Source organism: Leopardus geoffroyi, chromosome C1 (assembly GCF_018350155.1).
Source record: "Leopardus geoffroyi isolate Oge1 chromosome C1, O.geoffroyi_Oge1_pat1.0, whole genome shotgun sequence".
Classification (NCBI taxonomy): domain Eukaryota; kingdom Metazoa; phylum Chordata; class Mammalia; order Carnivora; family Felidae; genus Leopardus; species Leopardus geoffroyi.
The window spans coordinates 35385394-35412803 of NC_059328.1; the positions used below are offsets into that span (position 1 = coordinate 35385394).

At 40.5% G+C, this 27410-nt stretch overlaps 1 protein-coding gene across 3 annotated transcripts in view; it reads right to left on the minus strand.

Annotated features, from left to right (window-relative positions):
- The window catches only part of EIF2B3 (eukaryotic translation initiation factor 2B subunit gamma), a 123019-nt gene that overhangs the window by 16696 nt on the left and 78913 nt on the right, over positions 1–27410 (minus strand). For 2 of the 3 annotated variants that reach the window (XM_045477112.1, XM_045477115.1), the window contains exons 6-10: positions 25692–25781; positions 10973–11100; positions 9034–9224; positions 6473–6550; positions 5819–5967 (exon numbers count right to left, since the gene is read on the minus strand). In XM_045477112.1, coding sequence (XP_045333068.1) covers positions 5819–5967; positions 6473–6550; positions 9034–9224; positions 10973–11100; positions 25692–25781 — 636 coding nt within the window. The remainder of the gene's footprint in view (positions 1–5818; positions 5968–6472; positions 6551–9033; positions 9225–10972; positions 11101–25691; positions 25782–27410) is intronic. The other variant, XM_045477113.1, reaches the window with a different exon arrangement.

The following is a 27410-nucleotide window of genomic DNA, read 5'->3' on the forward strand; positions in this document are numbered from 1 at the left end:
CTTTTCTTTTAAGGTCACATAATCTCCCTGAATGTCTCTTCTACTCCCACAGCTTCAGTTACCCCTTCTATGCCCACCACTCCCAAATCTGTACTTCAAGCACAGGCTTCTTTCCTGCACTCCAGTCCTGCACATCAAGTCCCTGCATGTCAAGGCCACTTGCCATTAACTCAACTTATCCCAAATGGAACTTACCTTTTCCCTGCCTCCCACTCTGCAAATCCTCTGCTGATTTCTATCTTAGTGAATAGCACACCAAAAATCTTATTGTTCAAGCAAGAAATCTGGAAGTTTTCCCTAATTTCTCTTTTACCTTATATATCCAGGCAGTCATCATGCTTTATAGTTTGTAATCATCATACTATTTCTCCTCCCTATCACTACTGCTACTGCTTTAGTTTAGGGCCTCTTCTATTTTACCAGGATTCTTTCAGTAGTCTTCCTCCCTCCATGTTTATCCTCTTCACATCACTCTCCATAATGCAGCCAAAATGATCTTCATAAAATGTAGATTTAATTGTTATTCCTTTCCTTTAAACTCTTAAATTATTACTGTTACCTATTAAACTTCTTAGGGGATAGTCCATGATTTGGCCTTTGGCCATGTGTATAGCCTTGTCTCCTCTCTTTCCATTCCTCTTTTGAATTCTGTTATTTAGGTTATTATGAATTGTTTACCATTCTTCCATATAACAAGTATTTACTGAGTTCCTGCGGGCTTTCTGCTTCAAGATATAATAGTGAAACAGAAAGATAAGGTACTTACATTCTCAAATTAATATTTACTTGTGAGAGACACGTAAATAAGAGAAGTCCAGATAGTAATAATGCTATGAAGGAAATAAAACAGGTTGACGTAATGGAGAGTACTGGGACAGGTTACTTCTGATAGGGTAAGTCAGTCAGTGAAGCCTCTTCTTAAGTGATGAAATTCAAGCTAAGATCAAAATGAAGAGATGTTTTTGGAATAAGATATGCTCATGCTCTCTCACACTTCACACTCCTTTAAAACAATATATTTTTTAAAGTTTATTTATTTACTTAGAGAGAATGTGTGAGTGGGGTAAGTGCAAACAGAGAGGGGAGAGAGAATCCCAAGCAGGCTCTGTACTTCAGTGCAGAGCCTGATGTGGGGCTCGAACTCACTAACCGTGGACAATGACCTGAGCCAAAACTAAGAGTCAGATGCTTAACTGACTGAGCCACCCAGGCACCTCTCACACTTAACACTCTTGATGTATGTAGAACATTCCTTTCTCTACCTTGGGTAGCTCTACTCATTTTTCAGCTCATGGGTCATTTCCTTAATTCTTTCCTGACCCTCTTCTCCTTTGTGACTATACAGATTTCTACCACAGCACTCATGCACAGTCTTCAGTATCCAGTGGGTCTTTTGTTTGATGAGTAAAATATTTGAGACAGGTTTCTACTCTCAGTGGTGTGCTGGAGGCAGCCTGTTCTGCTTGGGAGAGCTGATTGTTGGTATCTCTTCCCAAGTGTTTGCTGATATCATTGGCCATAGTGGGAGAATGTACAGTATGGAAATTGGCAAATGTTACAAATCAGATCACTTATTTTTTTCCTTTGGAAAGCTAGTTGTTAACAACTTATCAGTACACCACTGGTAGCAGTGTACCACAAAATTCTGACCTTTTTTTTTTTGGCAATTAAATTTATATATGCATGTATATATCTTAAAACAAATCTTTCTGAAGGTTTTACTATGAAAAACAGCAGGCTTCTGTTCCCCCTACTCATTTCCTTTTTCCTGGAGACAACTTTTGGTCTTTTTGCTGAGTTATTTCAGTTTTTTGTTTGTTTGTTTGTTTGTATTTTAAAGAGAGAAAGAGGGAGTGGATGAGCAGTAGAGGGAGAGAAATCTCAAGTAGGCTCCATAGCCAGCACAGTCCGACATGGGACTCAATTTCTCAACTCTGAGATCATGACCTGAGCTGAAATCAGGTCAGACTTTTAACCAACTGAACCATCCAGGTACCCCCTTGAGTAGGTCAGCCATTTACCTCCCCGTGTATACATAATAACATGCATATTACTACTTCTTCAGTTTTTAGTTTTAGTCATTATCAATAGATTTCCCACAATGGAAGATGAGGATTTAGCTTTCCTTTCTCTCCCTCTTCCCTCTTTTCCTTCCTATCCCTCATCCTTTCTATATTGTTACAGCATGATTTTGGTCAATAGTTGTTTATTATGATTACATAAATTGTATTTCATATTGTGTACATAGTGAACTGTGATGCCATTTCCTTTCATGTGCAAATTTTTATTTATTTATTTTAAAGTTTATGTATTTATTTTGAGAGAGTGCACAAATGGGGGAGGGGCAGAGAGAGAGAGAGAGAGAGAGAGAGAGAGAGAAAATCCCAAGCAGGCTCTGTGCTGTCAGCATGGAGCCCAACATGGGGCTTGAACTCAAGATCATGACTTGAGCTGAAATCAAGAGCTGGATGCTTAACTGAGTGACTGAGCCACCCAGGTGTCCCTCAGGTACAACGGTTTTTTTTTAAGTTTATTTATTTATTTTTGAGAGAGACAGACACAGTGTGAGTGGGGGAGGGACAGAGAGAGAGGGAGAGAGAGAATCTCAAGCAGGCTCCGCACTGTCAGCACAGAGCTGATGTAGGGCTTGAACTCACAAACCATGAGATCATGACCTGAGCTGAAACCAAGTCTGATGCTTCACTGACTGAGCCACCCAGGTGGCCACCCCCTACAACTTTTTAAACAGAGTTCATAACTGTTTTGTTTTTGTTAGATAGTATTCTATGCTATTACTAATTCAACCCAAACTTTTATTTTTAAAAAATTTTTTTTTTTTCAACGTTTATTTATTTTTGGGACAGAGAGAGACAGAGCATGAACAGGGGAGGGGCAGAGAGAGAGGGAGACACAGAATCGGAAACAAGGCTCCAGGCTCTGAGCGGTCAGCACAGAGCCCGATGCGGGGCTCGAACTCACGGACCGCGAGATCGTGACCTGGCTGAAGTCGGACGCTTAACCGACTGCGCCACCCAGGCGCCCCTAATTCAACCCAAACTTTTAGCCAGTTGTCTAAATCTTTCAAGATGTTTATATGTATTTGGTATTTTATCATTTTCATCTTCCTAAGTTTTTTGTGGATTCCACTCTGGGCTAACTGCTCCCTTTATGCTTCATGCATAGTTGTCATTTTTGGATCTGCCTTCAGTATCATGCTATGTATTCTTTTTGCTTTTTCAGAGTTGTATCTTTTGTATCTTGTATCTTTGGTTTATTCTTCATTTGGTGGAACACATCTAGAAAAAACACACTTGGGGCACCTGGGTGGCTCAGTCAGTTAAGGGTCTGACTTCGGCTCAGGTCATGATCTCACGGTTCGTGAATTCAAGCAGCGCATTGGGTCCTCTGCTGTCAGCACAGCCTTCTTGGGATCCTCTGTCACCCTCTCTATCCCTCCCCCACTCACTCTCTCTCTCTCAAAAATAAATAAACATTAAAAAATTTTTCTAGAAAAAAAAATCACATTTAACATTTTGCTTGGGTGTAGAATTCTAGGTTGAAATTAGTTTTCCTTCAGAATTTTGAAGGCACTGTTCTATTTTCTTCTAGTTTCCCATGTTGCTACTGATAAGTCCAAAGCCATTCTGGTTCCTGATTGGTTATATAGCACCTATTACTTTCTCTTTGTCACTTTATAGCATGCTTTGTCTCCAGTGTTTTGAAAACTCAAAACGACGTAGATTTTTACCCATTGTGCTGGGCACTTGGTAGGCCTTTTCATTCTATAAATTTACCTCTCTGTGGGGCATTTTCCTATATTATTTCTTAAATAATTTCCTCCTCTGATGTCTGAACTCTCTCTCTGTCTCTTTTTTTTTTTTTTTTTTTTTTTTTAGAGAATTCGTATTCAGATGTTAAACATCCTGAACTGGTCCTCTCATTTCCTTATCGTTTCTCTTCTACGTTCTATCTCTTTATCTTTTTGCTCTACTTTCTGGGAAATGTCAATTTTATCTTCTAATTCTTTTATTGGGGTTTTCCTTTTGTTATCATAGTTTTAATTTCTTAGAGTTCTTTTTTTGTTCTTTGAAATGACAGGTTGTTTGAAAGTATTTTTCTCTCCCTGCAATCTCTGTTTCTTCTAAGTTGCTTTTTTGTAACTGATTTGTGGATCTTTCATGATAGGCTTTCTTTAGATCTCTGGTAATCTTTGGTTATCCTTCATCTTTAGGGGAGGATTGTAAAAAAGCTGACTGGAAGCTCTAAGCACATGAACGGAATTTGTCATCCATAATTTTCACTGCAGGGTGATTTGACTGGGCTGTTAGAAATCTCTGATGTAAATAAATTTAGTTTTTCTTCTTGGGGCTAGTCAGAATCTCCAGAGGAGATTCTTCCAAAACTCCTGACTGATGCGTTAGGCCTGGTTGCCAGGGTTTGGGAGTCAAGTCGGGAAGTGGGCTTGGGGGAGAACAGATCTTAGTGGCCAATATCCCTATGGTCTCCAATTTTCCTGGTTTATTATGGTACTTCCTCCCTCAATCCTATTACTTCCATTAGTCCCTCTTCCTAAAGAGTAAAGGCTTAACCTTTAGCTATGTCCCTACATAGCTTCTCTCTCCAAAATGCTTTCCCCAACCTCTCACTGGCACCTATGAGAGGTATTTCAGTTCACTGAAATTGAGGTCTTCCCTTATCCTTCTCTCCTATTAGTTCCTGGACAGAGAAATCAACAGATGTCGGAGCTAGAATCAAGGCTTTAGAATCAGCTCTTTCAGGTTAATCCAGTCTTGTGGTTTTCAAAATTTGCTTTATACATCTGCTTCACATCCCCTAGGAAGGACAAGTGCCCCTTCCCCACTGTATTACAAACACCTGTGATTTTATCAGTTATAAATATTGAGTTTCTGCATAATACTTATTTATTTAAAATGTTTCTTTTTTGAGAGTGCATGCATGAGTGGGGGTGGGCAGAGAGAGAGAGAGAGAGAGAGAATGAGCATCCCAAGCAGACTCCTTGCTGTCAGCCCAGAGCCCAGTATGGGGTTCAATCTCACCAACCGTGAGATCATGACCTGGACCAAAATCAAGAGTTGGACACTTAACCGACTGAGCCACCCAGGTACTCCTGCATAAGATTTATTTTAACAAAAAATTCCCTTTCTAAAAAGTCTGAAAGCCATTGCTTTGGTAATACCCCTCTCTTCCACCACCTGTGTTTGCATTATATACAGGAAAAACCTGAGGACCATACAGAGGAAGAATCTTACTAAATATATCATTTCAAGTCTTCTTACTGCAGTTCAGGCTGTTCATAAACCAAGATTTTAGAACACTTTAAAGTGTCTCAAAATGGGGGAAGATTCTCCATAACTTGTAACAAAGAAGCTCTCTTTTAAAAATGGTGCATGGCTTAAATGTCCACTCCTCCTAGTCCCCCGCCTTCTTCAGGGCTGCTCTGAGACACTGAGATAAGGGATGATGACTATTACACATTGGTACAGTGTCATTCTAGTACTGCCAGAGGCTCACTACTGTGGCCATCCCATCAAGTAGCACATCAAAGCAAGGGAAGGCAGCCTCTCTCAGGACCACAATTGGAATAAGTATGAAAAAGTCGCCAGAAATGTTTTCAGAGACCATGTCTTTATTGAGCCAAAACCAATGACTCAAAGGGCCTAGGCACTATTCTTTCCTTCGCCTTTTCCCTCTTCTTCCCTTCCTCAAGCCGAGCCCTTTTTTAGGCTGCACTGGCCCCCAAAACCTCCCAGGGATACCAGGAGCCTTTTGCCTTAAGTGGGCACAAGTGGAAACATACCCTTCCTCCACAGTGACTGAGTTCATGAGAAGGCAATTGGTGATAGTCACTCTATCTCTTAGGACACAGGATGAACCAATGACTGAGTGCTTAATGGATGACTTCTCTCCAACTTGCGTATCTGGCCCAATGAGGCTGTCAACTCCAACCTGCAAAAGGCAAATATAAAACCTTGTCCGTCCATCTCAACCAACTGCAAATCAACTCCTCAGATCCTTTGAGTTGGGGTCTAATGCAATCTTTCCCCAGAGACACCTCAGCCAAGGGGTAAGTATTTCTTAGGGCCACAAGGTCACATAATACCTCTGAGATCAACTCAAACTTACACACAGGCATTTGTGTATATAAACGTGTTCTCTTGAAGAGAGTGCTCAAATCAGTGTAAGAAGAGGGACAGAGATGGAAGGCTCTTGTGTCTGAGTCCCGAGAGCCATGATGGACCTTCCTTACAGAATTTGTATGGCTGAGGTCAGCACCTGTCCGGGTAGTCTTGAATGTCTGGGCTAGATGATGATATTTTAGAACCAGAACCCAGCTGGGATTTTCCTGGGACTAATGAGTTTCAGGGCTTGAGAATCCATCGTCTCAAGGACATACTTCATTCAGCACACACAGAGACTGTCCCATACCTGCCCTGCTCAAGCTAGCACTTACCAGGTGTTTGCTGACAATCTGGGCTGATGAATGAACCAGTGATTCTTCTGGACAGAGAACTGATAGCAATTTGGGCACCTTGAGGAAAGAGGTTTGGTTACTAAAGACAGACCAGAAAATACCTGAGAACACCTTAGGTAGAACTCAACACCCAGTTAGAGATGTAGGGAGTTTTTAGCCACAGCTTTCCTGTTTGGGTGAGGCAGAGCAGGAGGCTGCTTCATTTCCCCTAGGACAAGGATTGTTTATGCAGCAAATTTCAGATGGTCTTATCCTTAGTTTCCTAGCTGAGAATCTCCTCCTTAAAAGTAATGCCATGTCCCTCAACTGGGAGGTGCTAAGACAAGCCTTCAAGAAGCACTTGGGAGAGGCCTACTGAGAGCAAGGAGGATTCTGAGTCCTGACCATAGTCATCTCAGGTTCCTGCTCCCCTCCTAGACCAGTGTGGCCATGCATAAAGTGAGAGTTAACATTAGACAATTCCATAATCAGGACAGTTCCTGAGAAGGCATCGATGGCCTTCACCAGCCAAAATAAAATGTTGAAGGTGTTCACACTATTCTCTCTTCAATATGAGAAAACTGAGAAGGCTACACATATGAATTTTAACTCTGGACCTGTTAGGAACATGCAAGTAGTGTGCCTGTCATTCTCCGGCATGAGCAGAATGCTGGTCAGAGCACTATGTGTGGTGGCCACAGTGGCTGAAGGACACCTTGCCAGGACTGGCTACACCGGCAATGTGAAGGCTAATACCTCAGCCCCTATCCCTGGGATCTCCTTCTTCTATTATACTTCAACCAAGGCTGTTCAGACCTGTCTACTGCACAGCTCCTGTTGGTACTTCATAGGACACTTCCCTAGTCTCAGGCTATCCATGGACCTGCTTTCAGACTAGCTTGACAGAATCTAGTCATAGAACTGAAGAATGAGAACTAAAAGTCAAATTAAGGAAGGTTTCTAATAGCTCTGATTCTAAGTGGGGGCTGACTTTACTGAGGACTGCCCTGGGTAAACATGGGACTAGGTATGATTTCTCATAAACTCTCTGGCTTGGATTCTCCTGGATCTACAACCAATCCAGGGTGAAGCCACCTTGAGGCCTGGGGCTGGGACTATACACATTATATAGTGTGGGTCCTGAAGATTCCTGAGCCAAGTTTTCTTTAGGGACTAAATTCTTTTTTTTTTTTTTTAATTTTTAACATTTATTCATTTTTGAGAGTGAGAGAGACAGAGCACGAGTGGGGGAGGGGCAGAGAGAGAGGGAGACACAGAATCCGAAGCAGGATCCAGGCTCCGAGCTGTCAGCACAGGGCCTCATGCGGGGCTTGAACTCACGGACTGCGAGATCATGACCAGAGCTGAAGTTGTACGCTCAACTGACTGAGCCACCCAGGCACCCCATAGGGACTAAATTCTAATCCCAATTTTCAACAGTATCTTTTATCATTCTACTTGACCCGCCCCCCTCCCCCCACCCCCAGCTTATACCTGCACTGATAGTTTTCACAGAGTTCTACCAGAAACTGCATCAACAGCTAATCTTTTCATCATCTTATCTCTGCTGTCCTTGAATGCCACCCCAGTATAGTTCCCTCAGTCATCTATCTTTTCCTCTTCTCATTTCAACCCTTTCCTTTTCATGTTTCCTTTTCATGGTCTCATCATCCCTCCCTCCTAAAACCTTCTTCCTGTACCTGTATACAACAGAGAGTCTCCCACCCCCCACCCCCATCTTCGGTCTCTTCATTGTTTCATTACTCCACCCCTTGCTTTAACCTTTTAAAGCAATGCTTCCTCTGCAACAGAAGCTGCTCATTCTCCATATATCACAAACTTCAGGGTTAAAAGGAGGAGTTAGTTCTCTAATGCTGTTTCCAGACACTTCCCTCTCATAGACATTCCTTCTCTGAGGCTTTACCATCTGACTACTCGATATTCTATTCTTTTACCTTCTTAGGAACGTCTCCTCTCTGTGCCTATGTTTACTTCATCACAGTACTGATTACACCGTATTTATCTGCTTGTTTATGAAGTACTGCAGATATCCCATGCCTAGCAGAACAAAAGAAAACTTCTGAACCCAGAGGCCAAAGTTAGCCTTTCTGAGAATCTCAGCCCTTCTTTGGAACCAGAGGCTCTACCGCTATGGACTAGGCTCTCTGCTTCCCCTTTTGCTGTAACTGGCTACCTCAATGCTATCCCCTGACATGTCAGGTCTTGCTCAACCTTGGGAATGAGAGGGATTCTGAACAAGTCACTGGGACTAATGAAGAAGTGAGGCACCCACGATTTCTATTCTTTTTTTTTTTTTTTTAATGTTTATTTATTTTTGAGAGAGAGAAAGAGAGAGTCAGAGTAGGAGCTGGGGAAGGATCAGAGAGAGGGAGACACAGAACCTGAAGCAGGCTCCAGGCTCTGAGCTGTCTGCACAGAGCCCGACATGGGGTTTGAACCCATGAACCATGAGATCATGACCTGAGCTGAAGTCGGGACACTTAACCAACTGAGCCACCCAGGCGCCCCCCATGATTTCTATTCTAAACCCATCCTCTTACCTGTCTGTTCGCTTCCATGTAGAGTCCCAGAGTGCTTACTCGAGAGCAGAGCCCCTCTTTCATGATGTGGACATAGCAGCGCACCTGTGATTTGGACAAATCTTCCCACCTGTCTCCTCGACAGACATTCCAGCAGGCATCATAGGGAGCAAAGGTCAGTGTATTGTCTTCTTTTATAAAGCTGTAAATATCTTCAGAATAAACAGAGAAAATAGAGGCTCAAGTTATGTTTTCAAAGAGATACAATTCACATCTCTCTCCCTGGAACTCAGTCATGCAGCATGGACCCTGAAGTTCCACTACAACCTGAAAGACTAAGTGAAATTAAAAGAGGCAACATGCTTTCCTGAACATCTGAAAACCCTTAAAAAGGATTACAAAAATCCTTAAAAAGAGATCCTAAAATGGGAATGCAAGCTGGTGCAGCCACTCTGGAAAACAGTATGGAGGTTCCTCAAAAAACTAAAAATAGAACTACCCTACGACCCAGCCACTGCACTACTAAGCATTTATCCACGGGATATGGGTGTGCTGTTTCGAAGGGACACATGCACCCCCATGTTTATAGCAACACTACCAACAATAGCCAAAGTATGGAAAAAGCCCAAATGTCTACTGATGGATGAATGGATAAAGAGAATGTGGTATATATCTAAAATGGAGTATTACTCGGCAATGAAAAAGAATGAAATCTTGCCATTTGCAACTACGTGGATGGAACTGAAGGGTATTATGCTAAGTGAAATTAGTCAGAGAAAGATGAAAATCATATGACTTCACTCATAGGAGGACTTTAAGAGACAAAACAGATGAACATAAGGGAAGGGAAATGAGAATAATGTAAAAACAGGGAGGCGGACAAAGCAGAAGAGACTCATAAATATGGAGAACAAACTGAGGGTTACTGGCGGGGTTGTAGGAGGGGGGATGGGCTAAATGGGTAAGGGGCACTAAGGAATCTACTCCTGAAATCATTGTTGCACTATATGCTAACTAATTTGGATGTAAATTAAAACAAAACAAAACAAAACAAAACAAGAGGTCCTAAAAGCAAGTTTGACCAATAATCAAGTACTACTAGGGAAAATGCAATAGAGGGCTCTTGTAAATCATGACATAACATAAGCAAGGGTCCAGGCTTTAGTGACCAGCCATATTGGCTTTGTGCTGCTAGCCTCTATTACCATATCTAGTAGTTGTGCTATGACAGAAATAGCACAAGACTTGGAACCTGAGTTATTTGGGCCCCAGTTTTTCAGCTCATAAAACAACCATGTAAGATCTTTTATTTTATGATAAGAAAACTGGGGCTCATCTCAGGTCATAGAGCTAATAAGAGGGAGAGTCAGATTTCAAATCCAGATTTCAAATCCAAATCCTGATATCTTAACCATCGTGCTATATTGTCTCCATTTATTCATTTGATAAATTTGTTTTTGGAACTCTTACTATGAGCCCAGGACTGGCCAGGGACTAGGCAGGGATATGACAGCAAACAAGACAGACCTTGCCCCTACATCCTGGAAAGGAGACAGCCTGGTTGGCCTCTTGTTGAACTGTAATTGTATACTCCTTCATCTTTCTTTCTTTGACAGAAGAGACTGAGTTTAGTCAGGAGGAGGGCTGCCCAGAGCCTAGAGAACAGACGAACTAAGAAGTGGGGGGCAGAGTTTACTCAAAACAGTCTAGTGAGGAACATAGTCAAACCAGAGCTAGGAACCAGAGAACGGACTTGAGGCACGATTAGCCTGTCCCTGAAGAGCATAAGTGGCAGAGTCTGATTGAGCAAGCCTACCCAGACCTTAGGGTAGGGTGTCAGCTACCCTGTCTTCCCTGGTGGTTAGACAAGAAACTGTTGCCTTGAGACAGGCATCCTGCCCAGTTATTCTTTCCAAAGGTGCTGCTACCCCTACCTTACCGCACCAACCCAAACACTGACCTAAGGATTTCAGCTCCTTTTTCTTTAGATCCTCTTCTTTTTCTTCTTGTCCTTGCTGTGAGGAAGCTGAGGAGAACTGTTTTCTTATTAGGTATGGAATCAGTTCACTCCGGATGGAAGTGATTGATCTAAGAAGAAAAAGGGGTCAAATATGAGAAATCTGACTGTCTGGATCCTATGGGATCAGAAACTCTGTGTATGCTAGTAAAAGCCAAATTCCTTCCTGTCATGCCACCATGGACTGACAGAGATCAAAAGTGACCTGGATTTGGTAGTTCTGGAGAAGCAGAAGATCTAAGTTCTCTATCAGCTTCAGGCTGGAGGGGGGGAGGGTAGTATTCTAAATCTAAGAATCCCTTCCCTGATTTATTCAGAAAATAGTCTTTTACAAAGTCCTATCTACCTGGTGTGTGTGCACATGTGTTTGTGTATGTGCATGTACTTTAACATAGGGCCTTGACTCTTAATTGGCAATAACCCTTGAGAAGGAAGAATGCTCTTGTCTTTTGAAAAAAGTTGTTTAAAAAACATTAAAAAACTTTCTCCATAAAGGCCTTGCATGTCTTCTGTTAATCCTAAATATCTTATATTTTTGGTTCATATTATAAACGGTGACTTTTAAAGTTATTTTCTTCTTCTTGTTGGTTTTAGAAATTTGATTTATTCTGTATTTTAATCTTATAGCCAATTGCTTCACTAACAATCTTACTAATTCTAATAATTCATCTGTAGATTCTAACAATCATACCAACTATGAGAACACCACTTTTTTTCTTCCTTTCTAATCTGTAGATCTTTCATTTATTTTTCATGGTCTTACTATATTAGCTAAAATCTCCAATATAATGCTGACTGGAAGCACTGATCGTAGTAATCTTTACTTGTTCTTGATTTTAAAGTAAATTCTAGTATTTTATCATGTAGACTGATGATTTTTTTTTCATTATCAAAGCTACCATTTATTGATTGTCTTCTGCATGTAGATGTTGGGTTTCATGCTTTATAGCCAACAGTCCACACATGTCATAGGTTTTCTGCACATACCTTTTATGTACACAGGTTAGGAAGTTCTCTTTTATTTCTTTTTTTTTTTAATTTTTTTTAACGTTTATTTATTTTTGAGACAGGGAGAGACAGCATGAATGGGGGAGGGTCAGAGAGAGAGGGAGACACAGAATTTGAAACAGGCTCCAGGCTCTGAGCTGTCAGCACAGAGCCTGATGCGGGGCTTGAACTCACGGACCGTGAGATCATGACCTGAGCCGAAGTCGGATGCTTAACCGACTGAGCCACCCAGGCGCCCCAGTTCTCTTTTATTTCTAACTAGCTAAAAGCTTTCATCAATGACTGGGAATTGAATTTTATTTAAAAAATTTGTTTTATGTCTATGGAGCTCAACATATTTTTTCCCTTTCAATCTTTTATGATGATGAGTTTTTAATTTTTCATTTTATTTTAGAAAGAGAGCATGTGAGCAGGGAAGAGAGGCAGAGAGAGAATTTTTTTTTAAAAGTTTACTTATTTATTTTGAGAAAACAGGGCTCCATCCCATGACCCTGGGATCATGACCTGAGATGAAATCAACAGTCGGCCACTCAACTGCCCAAGTGCCCCATCATGATGAGTTTTTAAAAAAACTTTTCTAATATCAACAGGTGTATTATTCAAAGACTATATATATGATTTCTGCTCTATACTCCCTTAGAGTAGAGGAATTACAGGTGATTCTTTCATTATTTGTGCAAATTATGAAATTTTACATTTTTAGGACATTCCTAAATTTCTTGCCTCTCATGTTTTTCTCAGCTTCTATGGTACTACTCTCCTGGTTGGATTCAGACTGCAAATTTAAAATTCACTCTAGGGGCGCCTGGGTGGCTTGGTTGGTTAAGCGTCCGACTTCGGCTCAGGTCATGATCTCACGGTCTATGAGTTCGAGCCCCACGTCGGGCTTTGTGCTGACAGCTCAGAGCCTGGAGCCTGTTTCAGATTCTGTGTCTCCCTCTCTGCCCCTCTCCTGTTCATGCTCTCTCTCTGTCTCAAAAATAAATAAATGTTAAAAAAAAATTTAAAAAAAATAAAAAATAAAAAAAAAATAAAATTCGCTTTAATGACTAGGTACTTCCCATGCAGATTTCATCTTCCCATCTACTTAACAGTAGGCTTCCTCAGGACGCCTGGGTGGCTCAGCTGGTTGAGTGTCTGACTTCGGCTCATGTCATGATCTCACAGTTCGTGGGTTTAAGCCCCGCATCAGGCTCTGTGCTGACAGCTCAGAGCTTGGAGCCTGCTTCAGATTCTGTGTCTTCCCTCTCTCTGCCTCTCCCCTGCTCATACTCTGTGTCTCTTTCTCTCAAAAATAAATAAACATTAAAAAAATTAAAAAAAAAAAGAGTAGGTTTCCTTATGACAGTTGTACTTATTCACCAATGGCTATCAAGGAATTCCTCCAACAAAGTTAACTTCAATTTACTTTCATGTAATCAGATCAGTCGAGGACAGCACTTATGGAAAATCAGATCACAGATCAATGTGTAGAAGAACTTTCAGAACGCCAAAAAAATTCCAGCACTATTTTTATACATTTGTATAAGCAGTAAGCAATCTTGGCCAAGAGCTTTGGAGCTCTCCTTTATTTGGCCTTCCTGGGTCGCAGGAGACATGGTGATTCCTAGAGGGTACTGAGACAGAATGTTGGGTCTAAATGACCAGTAATCTGGAACAGGGAAGAAGGGACCTGATCCTTAGTACAATAAGTATGCTTTTGATTTATACTTAGCAAAGGAATTAAAAGCACAGAAGGGTAAGAGACCAGCACATGATTTTTAGTTCTCTCTCTCATGCTGTAAACTTGTCAGAATTTGAAATCACTAATTTATTTAGGATTTAACAAGCATCTATTAATATGCCATTTACTGCACTAGGCCTTGGAAATATACTGTTTCTGACTTCAAAGAATTCATAATCCAGTGGATAGCAGCCTGATCATGAGTTTAAAAGGAACAGTGTAGAGGGAGATGAGGTTGATCACGTAGGCAAGGACGCCAAATCATGGAAGCCTTTTGTGGCAGTCTCTAGTCTGGACTGAGAAGCTACTGGTGATTTTTAAGCAAGAAAGTGACATAATCAGTTTTATTTCTTAGTAAGATAATTCTGGTAGCAGTGGAAATAGGCCTGATATAAGGAGACTGAAGACAGGGAGACTCTGAAAGATGAAAATGTGGTTTAATGTATAAGCAGCCCAATAAACTGCTGCTGCATACTTCACGCCCTTCCCCCACTCCCATTCAAAGAAGCTCTGCAGGCTGACATGGGACCACACAGATGGAGTACAGATAGGAAGGCAAGACAGAGGCAGAGGCTGAGGAGGGTAAGCAAAATTATGAACCCGGGAGCTACACAGTTCATGGTTTTTGTCATTTTTAAAGGATCAAGTCAGACATCTTTGAAAAATTCTGTGTAAGCTGGAAGCTCTTGTATTGAATTTCAATGTGATTTTTTTCCTGATCCTTTGATGGAGATTAAAAATTTCCATATGAATACAAAGAATGAAACAACACTTACTCTTAGCTCTTTTTCTCCCTCTTTAATGCACCAAACCAGTGTGGGTAGCAAATGTTCCTTGGCCCCCTCTGGTGGAAAACAAGTCAGTTCCCTTTGAAGAAATGACAAAGCATGGACAGCTGGGGGATTTCAGAGCCATGATATTTACATTATGGGCCAAACAGAACCGTCATGGCAAGAAGCAAGTAAACAAGCCTTGGCACACAGCCCCTTAGGGCAGAGCCCTTTATGGAGATCAGACAGTGATTTAAAGAGAGGACATGAAGCAGTCCTGCCAGGTCCCACCTGCCTCTGCTGGCCCTCAGCATCAGGTCAATCCCCATAATGCAGTTAGCTCAGCAGCATTACAGAGGACAAAATTACTCTTCCTGCTTCCTACTCAAAGTAGAGGCAGCTCAATGCTATGCCAAGAACTGGGATAGGCCACTGTGAACCTTTGTGAACATCCTGTCCTTGGGGCTGAAGATAAGCGGCTGGATCTACTGCCCTGGGCATGGGCAACCTCACAATTCCCATTCCCTCTTATACACAGCCTTCCTAGAAGGATGCCTCATCTCATGAATTATAAGCTTCCAAGAAATAAGAAATCACAAAGGAGAACAACAGATTCTGACTAGCTATAAGCAAACAACTCTACCAAATTAAGAAGACAAAAAATAGTTGCTACCAATAGGACAAAAGATTAATATCCTTAACAGATAGATAGAAGGGTTCAAAAATACTTTTAAAGAGATAAAAATTAAAACAAGATGCAATTTCTCCCTGAATCAAATCAGATTGAAAATAATTCTCATTACTGATAAGGGTGCTTTGAGACAGTTACTTTCATACAAGGGGAGTCAGAGTATAAACTGGTAAAATATTTTCTGAAAAGTGGCAATACATAGAAAAAGTATTGAAGATAATGAGGGAGTGTGGAGCAAGCTGAGGGCAAAGTACAGGCTAACAGCACCCAGGTGGGATATATGTGATACTCCTTGGACACTCCTGGCTACCCAAGAACAAAGGAAAGGGGTTTAAGTGCTTACCATGGCGATATGGGAAACTACGGCACATGAAAAATTAAATTCCCTTACTCTCTATAGCCCATTGACAAGTCCTTGAAACCAGCAGAGTGACCTCCCTCTAGGAGCTCAGCTGCCTCAATGATGACACTTTGCTAGGGGCAAAAGAGAATCTTGGCTTAGCGTTATCCTGACCCCCCAGGAACCTTTGAGTCTACCTTAACATATAAAAATTCCTTTGGAAACTTCTTTTATCTCAGCTGCCCCAAGATATATGCTGGCAATCATATTCCAAACTTATGGCCCCGTGATATACATCTGAAGGGTCTCATGGCTGAGGTTCTACCAAACGGTAATAAATGGCATTTTCCTAACAACACCTAATTTCTCAAGGTCCTGGAAACCTTGCTTCCAAAATACCTTAGAGACTCACTCTATCCCTAACCCCCTCCCAATCTGAGGGTATATACTCAGTTACCTGTCACAACCCCAGTGCAGCATTTCCTGCCACGGGTCCTGTCCTTTCATAAAATCACCTTTTTGCACCAAAGACGTCTTCAAGAATTCTTTCTTGGCTATTGGCTCCAGACCAACCCACCATCACCCCCAAAACTTCATTCATATTATTTCACCCTGTAGTTCTATTTCTATCAATCTATCCAAGGAAAACACATTATGCTCAATAAATATTTGCTGAATAAATGAATAATAATCTAATATCATATAGGCAAAACTGATTGTAAGAATGTTTTAATGAAAGGAAAATGCTCATGAATAATACTGAATAAAGAAAAAACAAGATATTTTTACAGCATGATTTCAAGTATGTATATGTATATATAAAAATAAACAAAATAATGTAAAGAAATACACTAAAATGTTGTCAGTTATTACACAGTAGTAGAATTATGGGTAATATTTTCTTTTTATATTTTTTGAATTTTCCAAATTCCACAGTCATAGGCCATTCCTTATGTCTTCTTCCCTTACTTTCTGTGCTATCAGTCTCTTGATCTGTTCCTATTTCTCTCGGTTTCTCCTAAAATATTTGGTGTTTCTCGGTATTTTTCTTTTTGCCCTCTGATTGTTCTCATGCTATTCGTCTCCCTGAGGCAGATTATCGCTTACTGGCTTCTTTGCTGCTCATTCCCAAATATGAACCCATAGCCAAGACCTCCCTCCTTTACTTTAGTCCCACATTTCCAGCTGTCTGATGGACCATGCCATTTAGATGACCCACAGATAACTTAAACTCAATGTCTAAAACTGCACCCATCATCATCCCAAACCTCCCTCACCAACACTGCTTACCTTGCTCAGTGACATGAAGCTTCATTTAGCCACCCAAGCTAGAGATCTAGTTACCAGACTTTTCCTTCTTCCTTCTTCACATAACCATTCACCAAACATTGCTGATTTTTATGCCCTAAATCTCTTTCAATAACTGTCAACTCCTCTCCATCTCTACTGCCACCACCTAGCCTAAGCCACTGTTATTCACTTGGATTCCTTCAATGCTTTTAATTGGTCTTACTCCCTCCGGTCTTACCTTTTGAACTCTGTCCTTCATACTGTAGACAGAATACTCTCTCTAAAATATAATCTGATCATGTCTCTTCTTCCTTCTATCCACCCCTGGATATTGTGCTTTTTACTAAAGTACAGATCTGATCTTATCTCCTTAGGGTGTGTTCACTTTGTGAAAATTTATTGAGCCTTAAGATCGCTCTCAAATCTCTCTTCTTGGAATCCTTTCATAACACTTGTAGGCTTCTATACTCTCACAGCAAAGACAATTATATAACGTTTTTTAATCCATATCATTAAAATTGTTTTTTTAAGTTTTTTTTTGAGAGAAAGAGTGCGTGCAAGTGGGGAGCAAGGGGGCAGAGAGAGAGAATCCCAAGCAGGCTCCGCACTGTCAGCACAGTGCCCAATGTGGGGCTCAAACTCACCTACCGTGAGATCATGACCTGAGCTGAGATCAAGAGTCAGATGCTTAACCAACTGAGCCACCCAGGCGCCCCAAATCCCTATCACTTTGGAGTGTTATGCTAAGAAATTAATATATATCATCTCAAATTCTTACAGCAATTCTCATGGTAGGTACTATTGTCCTTATTTTTATAAGTGAGATAATCAGGGCTTAGAAAGACTAAGATCTTTTTTAAAGTTAATACAGCTTTTATAGTTGGCAGAGCCGAAACTTACTCTGGATCTATCCCAAAGCCCATGACTCTTTCCACTATACTGTATTAACTAGTACTCTGTTTCCTGCAACCATAGTACTTTCCACAGGATTTATACTTTTTTGCTTAGTGTCTTTACAAATAGTAAGTGCTAAATAAATATTTATTTGAATAAATATTTCTGAATGAATGTGTAAACAACTGAGTGTCAACCCCCTAGGCTAGAGAGCTGGGAATAATTTCTTCTTCTAATTTTTGGATATAGAAAGTAGAGCTTTCCTGATTTGGAATTGTAATAAACTCTAAATATGTTTCTCTATTACTAATATTACTACCAGTAAAAATCCAACATTTGAGGGACACCTGAGTGGCTCAGTTGGTTAAGTGTCCAACTTTGGCTCAGGTCATGATCTCACAGTTCATGGGCTCCACATTGGGCTCTGTGCTGACAGCTTGGAGCCTGGAGCCTGCTTTGGATTCAGTGTCTCCCTCTCTCTCCCCCTCCCCTACTCACACTCTCTCAAAAATGAATAAATGTTAAAAAAAAATAAAAAAAATCCAACATTTGAAAAAATACATAATTATTAGTTCTGATGAAGTCTGATATTTTTAGCATTTTTGCCTTGATTTCTGATTGGGTCCTCCTTGTGGCTACAAGCTTCCAGGGAAGGCCTAAAAATGATGTCCATGGCAAAGGGAAATATTTAGCTACTTTTGCATTTTGTTTTTGTAAGCAAATCAAAAGAGACTTAAAATCCTCTAAGCGTCCTCCACCTCAAGTCAGTCCTTCAAAATATTAATTAGGAAAGAGGTAGAAGAGGAAATGTACTTTTATAGGGCCAGGAACTCAAGTTTGCAGAGCAGAATTTTTTTTTTTTTATATTTTTATTTATTTTTGAGAGAGACAGAGAGTGAGGGAGGGGCTCTCTGATGCAGGGCTCAAACACCTGAACTGTGAGACCATGAACTGAGCTAAGTCAGATGCTTAACCGACGGAGCCACTGAGGCACCCTTGCAGGGCAGAATATTAAGGGCTTGGGTTTTCTTGCCTCTTTTCTCATCTCTTGCAGAGGAGCTATAATTGGGAAGGTAAGGTGATTGTGAAGTTAACCCATGCTTTCTTCTCAGGCTTCTTTTTCTTTTTTTCTTTTTGCCTTCAAAGTAAATAGATATATATGGAATAGTAAACAGGACATTATTTTGGATTAAAAGGTACTGATTTTAGTTAAAGCTAGGCACTTGGTATACATACAGTATTCTGTGATACCCTTTTCCTCTTTTTTTTTTAATGTTGATTTATTTTTGAGAAAGAGAGAGAGAGAGCGAGTGCTTAGAGGAGGGGCAGAGAGAGAGGAAGAGAATCCAGAGCAGGCTCCAAGTTGTCAGAGCAGAGGCCAACGTGGGGTTCAAACACACAAACTGAGATCATGACCTGAGCCACCCAGGTGCCACTACCCTTTTCCTTTTTAACAAAAATACTGAAAACTTCTATGAGAGTAAATTTTCAATGTTGGTGCTATGGCTTGAGAAAGAAAAACATGTTCACATCCTACAGGCTGGAAAGACTGTTTAGGCTTATGTCAATCCAATAAACACTCAAAGAATGTATTTGGGTATTTATTACATGTTTGAGTTAAAAAAAAACTTATGGTAAGGAGCACCTGGGTGGCTCAGTCGGTTAAGCATCTGACTCTTGATTTTTGCTCAGGTCATGATCTGAAAATAAACAGATATTTAAAAAATAAAAATAATTATGGTAAGTCTAACTCACTGTTTCAGAATTTAAAAACAACTTTTTGGGGGCACCTGGGTGGCTCAGTAGGTTAAGCCTCTGACTCCTGATTTCGTCTCAGGTCATAATCTCACGGTCATGAGATTGAGCTCTGTGTTGAGGGCTCCACTCAGCGTGAAGCCTGCTTGGGATTCTCTCTCTCTCCCTCTCTCTCTGCCCCTCCCCTGCTCTCTCTCTTCCAAAAACAAAAGAAAACAAAAAAACATTAAAAAAATTCCAGACTTGAAGGTATATTACAAAGCTATAGTCATCAAGACAGTATGGTACGGGCACAAAAAGAGACACATAGATCAATGGAACAGAACAGAAAACCCAGAAATGGACCCACAACTGTACGGTCAACTAATCTTTGACAAAGCAGGGAAAAATACCCAATGGGAAAGGATAGTCCCTTCAATAAATGGTGTTGGGAAAACTGGACAGCAACATGCGGATGAAACCTGACCACTTTCTTATATTATGCACCAAAATAAACTCAAAATGGATGAAAGACCTAAATGTGAGACAGGAAAACATCAAAATCTTTGAGTAGAACACAGGCAGCAACCTCTTTGACTTAGCCATAGTGAATTCTTACTAAACACATAGGTAGAGGCAAGGGAAACTAAAACAAAAATAACTATTGGGACTTTATCAAGATAAAAAGCTTCTGCACAGTGAAGAAAACAATCAACAAAACTAAAAGGCAGCCTACAGAATGGGAGAAGAAATTTGTAAATGACATAGCTGATAAAGGGTTAGTATCTAAAATCTATAAAGAACTTATTAAACTCAACACCCCAAACACAAGTAATCCAGTTAAGAAATAGGCAGAAGACATGAATACATTTTTCCGAAGAAGACATCCAGAGGGCTAACAGACTCATGAAAAGATGCTCAACATCACTCATCATCAGGGAAATAACAAATCAAAATCACGATGAGATACCACCTCACACCTGTCAGAATGGCTAAAATTAACAACACAGGAAATAGCAGCTGTCGGTGAGGATGTGGAGAAATGGGAGCCCTCTTGCACTGTTGGTGAGAATGCAAACTGATTGTAGCCACTGTGGAAAACAGTGTGGAGGTTCCTCAAAAAGTTAAAAACAGAACTACCCTATGACCCAGCAACTGCACTATTAGATATTTACCCAAAGGATACAAAAATACAGATTCAAAGGGATACCTGCACCCTGATGTTTATAGCAGCATTATCAACAGTAGCCAAACTATGGAAAGAGCCCAGGTGTCCACGGATTGATGAATGGATAAAGAAGATGTGGTATATATACACAATGGAATGTTACTCAGCCATCAAAAAGAATTAAATCTTGCCATTTGCAATGATATGGATGGAGCCAGAGTGTATTATGCTAAGTGAAATAAGTCAGAGAAAGATAATAACCGTGTGATTTCATTCATAGGTGGAATTTAAGAAACAAAAACATAGGGGAAGGCAAAAAGAGAGACAGAGAGGGAAGCAAACCGTAAGAGACTCTTAACAATAGAGAACAGAGTTGACAGAAGGAGGTGAGTAGGGGAGGGGCTAAATGGGTGATGGGTATTAAAGAGGGCACTTGTTGTGATTAGCACTGGGTGTTGTATGTAAGTGATGAATCACTGGGTTCTATTTCTGAGTTCAGTATTACACTGTATGTTAACTGACTGGAATTTAAATAAAAATTGAGAAGAAAAAAAATAGATAGTATAAGGACCATGTAATAGCATAAAAAAGGTAAATAAAATGTAGAATGTAAACTATAAAAAAATTTTTTTGAGTTCTTACTGTGCACCAACTATTGCTCTCAGCTCTTTACAAATATTTTTCACAAGAATCATAAACGTCAAGTATTATTATTCCCAATTTTTAGATGAGAAAAGTAAGGTTCAGAAAGGTAAACACGTATCAAGATCACACAGCTCAGTTACGAAACTTGTCAAAGAGAGTGCAGGTTTTCTTTTCTCCCCAGTTTACCTTATAGCTTTTCTACTTGGTCAGCTATAGAAATCCTCATCTCTGCTTCCACTACTGAAAAATCACATTACTTCTGCTGATGATGTGAGATGTGAGCTATCATCGCATCTCTTTTCATCCCATTTACCAAGCATATACTGAATGTGTTAGCAATCCCGGTAGGTATCTAATCTCAAAAGAATTTGGATTGAAGACATTAACATGTAAACAGCTAAAAAAAACACAACTGAACAAAAAACACAGGGCAGAATATGTTGACTTTCATAGGTGAAAGACAGAAGATTGCCAAAGTGTCTTTCTGAAAGTTGTGTCTACCTGGTTTACTTCTACCCTCCCATCCCTAAAGGAGTCATCATTTCATAACCAGATAATTATAAACGCCTCTTAATTACCTTGAAGGAGCCTCTTTCCCATCCAGCATGGTCTATGTTCCCTTGCCAGGTTGTACTGTTGCTCCTTCCAAAAGGGACTATTCTGTTTGAAGATTTGTAACTCCCTGCTAAACTTTCTTTCTTTTTTTTTTTAATTTAATTTTTAAAAATTTACATCCAAATGAGTTAGCATATAGTGCAACAATGATTTCAGGAGTAGATTCTTTAGTGCCCCTTACCCATTTAGCCCATCCCCCTTCTTACAACCCCTCAGTTTCTTCTCCATATTTATGAGTCTCTTCTGCTTTGTCCCCCTCCCTGTTTTTATATTATTTTTGTTTCCCTTCCCTTATGTTCAACTGTTTTATCTCTTAAAGTCCTCATATGAGTGAAGTCATATGATTTTCGTCTTTCTCTGACTAATTTCACTTAGCATAATGCCCTCCAGTTCCATCCACGTAATTGCAAATGGCAAGATTTCATTCTTTTTGATTGCCGAGTAATGCTCCATTGTATATATATATACACATACCACTTTTCTTTATCCATTCATCCATCGATGGACATTTGGGCTCTTTCCATACTTTGGCTATTGTTGATAGTGTTGCTATAAACATGGGGGTGCATGTGTCCCCTCGAAACAGCATACCTGTATCCCGTGGATAAATGCCTAGTAGTGCAATTGCTGGGTCGTAGGGTAGTTCTATTTTTAGTTTTTTGAGGAACCTCCATACTGTTTTCTGGAGTGGCTGCACCAGCTTGCATTCCCAACTCCCTGCTAAGCTTTCAAAGCCTTGTACATGCTGCTTCCACCAACCTATTCAACCCCATCTCCCACACCTTTGAGATAAGGCCTCCACTATTCCAGCCAGGAATAAAGAATCTCTCTTGAGTACCATTCTAATTTGTCCTGTGTGCCTTTATACTTTTCCTAATATATTGAAATATATCACTTTTCAGTATAATGCTTTTAATCCCAACGAATCTGACAGGTGAAGGGTAGATGATGGGGATAAAGAGATAAGGGTGTTTTAACAGATCTTGAGATGGGGTGGCAGTTTGAGCTGAGACTGTATCATGCTCTATTGGAACGGGCTCTGGGAAAGTCCCATTTGGCAGAGCTTCTGGCCAGGAGCCACAGAATCACCAAATTAAGGCTTGTCCTCAGGGCACATACCACTGGAGTACACTTGCCAGGTGTGGGAACAGCTAACTGGTGGCCAGATGAATTACAAAGGAGCTACTGCAGCTAGGGTGAAGCTAACTTTGGTGCAAAACTGTCTGCATATCCAGACATCAAAAGCTAAAATCCCATTTGGTAGTATTAAGGAGCACTGTTTGTTGTTGTTGTTGTTGTTATTGTTTTAAGGTGTGATAATGGTATTGAGGTATTTGTTTAAAAGATGAAGACTTTATATTTTACATATACATGTTCAGATATTTATAGATAATAACAATTCAAATAATTACAGATGAAATTACAAAATCATAATGACCTGCTTTAAAATAATCTGGCATGCCAGTGGAGAGATGGGTGGTGACATATATAAAACAACATTGGCCATGAATTGATAATTGTTGAAGCTGTGTGATGGACACATGGGATTTCATTACATTATTTTCTCTACTTCTGCATTCCTGTGAAGTTTTCCATAGTAAATATTTAAAAAAGAAATCATAATTTCTACTACTAGTGCATCCTCTTTCAACATATCAAGGCCAGGGCCTACTTCAAGACAGGGCCTCATTTTCACTTGAGAATAAAAAACAAGCCCTTAGGGGCGCCTGGGTGGCTCAGTCAGTTAAGCTTCTGACTTTGGCTCAAGTCATGATCTCACGGTTTGTGGGTTTGAGCCACACGTCAGGCTCTGTGTTGACAGCTGAGCCTGGAACCTGCTTTGAATTCTGTGTTTCCCTCTCTCTCTGCCCCTCCCCTGCTTGTGCTCTGTCTCTCAAAAATAAATAAAGGTTAAAAAATTAAAGAAACAAAAAACCAAAAAAACAACCAAGCCCTTAAAGGCCAAGAGTTAACTTCATTTTTGGAATATATATAGCCCGGACTGGTGACTGGAAAACAGGTCCTGAATCAATAATCAATGACTAATTTTGGCAGCATGTCCCTTGCTATTTAATATCTTTATTTTTATTTATTTTTAAAGTTTTATTTATTTATTTTGAGAGCGAGAGAAAGAGAGAGAGAATCCCAACCAGGGTCCACATTGTCATTGCGGAGTCCGATGTGGGACTCAAACTCATGAACTGTGAGATCATGATCGAAGCCGAAACCAAGGGCCAGACACTTAACTGACTGAGCCACTCAGGTGCCCCAAGTCTCTTTGCTATTTAAAAAGCAAAGCTCTGCAATCTACTGTGGAGCTTAGGCTGTAAATTTCCTGAGGGCAGGGCCTATGTCTGCTTATTTACCATTGGTCCCACAGTTGATCTAACACAATGCCTGCCTCATAACAGGTGCTTAATAAATATTTGTTGATTGAATGATCAAACACAATAATAAGTTAGAGAGGAGCAAGGCAACAGTGTCCTAAGGTGGGGAAATAGAGAAATGACAATCCCTGACAAAGTTTTCTAGGAATCCAAATGATTTCTTTTACCATTGGTTCTAAATGGGTCTTCCTGTAGAGGTTTACCAGGTGTTGTGGGGGTAAGGGTTAGGAAGCAAGAAATATACTGGGCATGGAGGAACAATTCCCCTTCCCCTTAATATTCCTGTATATATCCAAGTCTATCAGCCAAAAGCATGCTAGTGTTTTGTTTTGTTTTTTTTTTTCAACGTTTATTTATTTTTGGGACAGAGAGAGACAGAGCATGAACGGAGGAGGGGCAGAGAGAGAGGGAGACACAGAATCGGAAACAGGCTCCAGGCTCTGAGCCATCAGCCCAGAGCCTGATGCGGGGCTCGAACTCACGGACCGCGAGATCGTGACCTGGCTGAAGTCGGACGCTTAACCGACTGCGCCACCCAGGCGCCCCATGCTAGTGTTTTTAAACTCAGGTTCTCAGACTTTCTTCCTCAGCTGGTCTGAGGGAACTTGGTGCTGTGGTACTAGCCCACTTGCTTTCCAGTCCACCAGTGCTATTCAAGGCAGAAACTTATCCCGCAGCCATCAAGGAAGACTAGCTGCTCCTCTCCTCCTCTTAAATCTTTTCCTACCTGTTCCTCTGAGGACTCTAAGTGCATTTGCTATAAAAAATCTTTGAGATCAACCTCAGAGGAGTTTTTTTCCCTGGAAACCTAAGTCCTGTTATCTGCCAGATATAGTCTGTGGAGAGTATTTAAGGCCCATAGTTCTATACTCAAAGCAAAATCAGAAAAAGTACCAAATTTGGTTTTTCTGCATTCATAAACATTCACCCAGTGAGATGGACTTTTCCAAAATTGGAGGGAAACTTGTTTTTTTCTCCACTCTTCTTGGCTAAGTCTCTGAAACTTTGCTAAGAGGGCCTATCTGTAGGATAATTGCCTAGGGGAAGGATACCTGCTTGGAGACAAATAGCACTAGAGCTAGGGAGCTCAATCTTGCAGAAGGAAGTAAGAAGAACCCGGAACTATGCAGAAAGAGGCACCATATGTTATGATTAGTTTTACAAAAATATTCTGTTGGCTTATTGTAACACTGGCCCCCCAAATACAAGCAGGGACTCTGTGATACAGACAAAAATAACAGTATGCTAATGACACAATTTTATTTTTAAAACAAAGGTGAGAATCAACTATTATTTATATAAACAAGTTATCTAACATTATCAGGGTTTAAAGCTGTTAACTAAGAATCAAGGTAGTTTACACACTATGAGTTTGACTCTACCTCCCTCTTCCTTACTTATTTTCCATTAGGAAGTCCACAACGTATTTTTTCAAGCAGTAGAGATGGGCATCCACAAGGCCTGTGTGGAAATGTATTCTAGGGTGCCTGCAAAAACAATAAGAGAGAAAGGGTTCACAATCAAGTAACGTGGTTCTATCCTATTATTAGGTAGTAGGCATTAAAAAGTTTATAAGCGTGGGGCACCTGGGTGGCTCAGTCTGTTGAGCATCCGACTTCAGCTCAGGTCATGATCTCACGGTCCGTGAGTTCGAGCCCCGCGTCGGGCTCTGTGCTGACAGCTCAGAGCCTGGAGCCTGCTTCGGATTCTGTGTCTCCCTCCCTCTCTGACCCTCCCCCGTTCACGCTCTGTCTCTCTCTGTCTCTCAAAAATAAGTAAATATAAAAAAAAAAATTTAAAAGTTTATAAGGGTCAGAGCCATGCTGCTCACACCCTACTCTGGCCAACATGGTGAATACTAGCTCTACTCCTACCATAGAAAAGGTCTTCTCTTTATAGAAACTCTATCTCACACTTTATGAGGCCTTTAGGTGAACTATCAAATCACTGACAAGTCACCTTCTTCTATCACAAATTCCAACTCACAATTCTTATGATTAACATTTTCTTGCTTTTACTCCAACTGCCCCACTTTCTGCAGGCCATATTTCAGCCATGCTTTCTTCATGATCTGGTATGTATTATTCCATTTCCACAGAAAATGAAGTAAAATTCTGTGAATACTCCCTAACTCCCTACTCTTATGTATTCATCAGGACTTTCCCCAGATATACTTCCTCCAGGAAACCTTCACTGACAACTCAAGTTCCTGCTCCCACAGCACTTGGTGCCCATCTCTATCAGTTAAGTTATCATCCAGTAAGGTAACATCTTCCTTACTTGGCTCTCTCTCCCAACAGACTGGAAGTTCCCTGAGGGCAGAGATTTATCTTTTTTTTTTTTTTTTTTCCAGAGATTTATCTTTATACCCTTACCATTTAGCATTGTACCTCACACAGTGTATTTAATAAACAGCTGTTGAATAAACAAATGAATAAATTAGGTCAGATTAAGGTATTTGTTTAGTTGCTGTCTATTTTAGTTTGACGTTTTGGTTTGAGCCTTAAGAAATGCCATGCTTATAATGTCCAAGGTCCTTTTATTTAATAACAACAGACAGCTGAAAGACAGGAGGGGAAGAAGCAGGGTAGAAAAATTGAGATTCCAATCACAGATACCTGATTATTACCTTTCTTCTACATTGTGTTACTGTGCTTTGGTTTATACTTAAAAAAAAAAAAAAAAAAAAAAAATTTTTTTTTTTTTTTTTTTTTACATTTATTTATTTTTGAGAGAGATAGGGCACAAGTGGGGAGGGGCAGAGAGGGAAGGAGACAGAATCCGAAGCAGGCTCCAGGCTCTGAGCTGTCAGCACAGAGCCTGATGCAGGGCTCGAACTCACACTGTGAGATCGTGACCTGAGCCGAAGTTGGACACTCAACCGAGTCACCTAGGTGCCCCAGCTGGCTTATACTTTTAAGGAAAGTTATTCTCACGGGATCTAGATACTCTAGAAGCAATTTATCAAATAAGTTAAGGTGCACCACCCTGGGCTTCCACTCTTTTGGGAGACTGGGAGAAGCGGTAACAAAATGCTTCTAAAAGAGCAACAGAAGTTGTCAGACTTAGGACCCCATACTCATAACCTGCCTCCCCATCCCCACAAGCCAATTAAT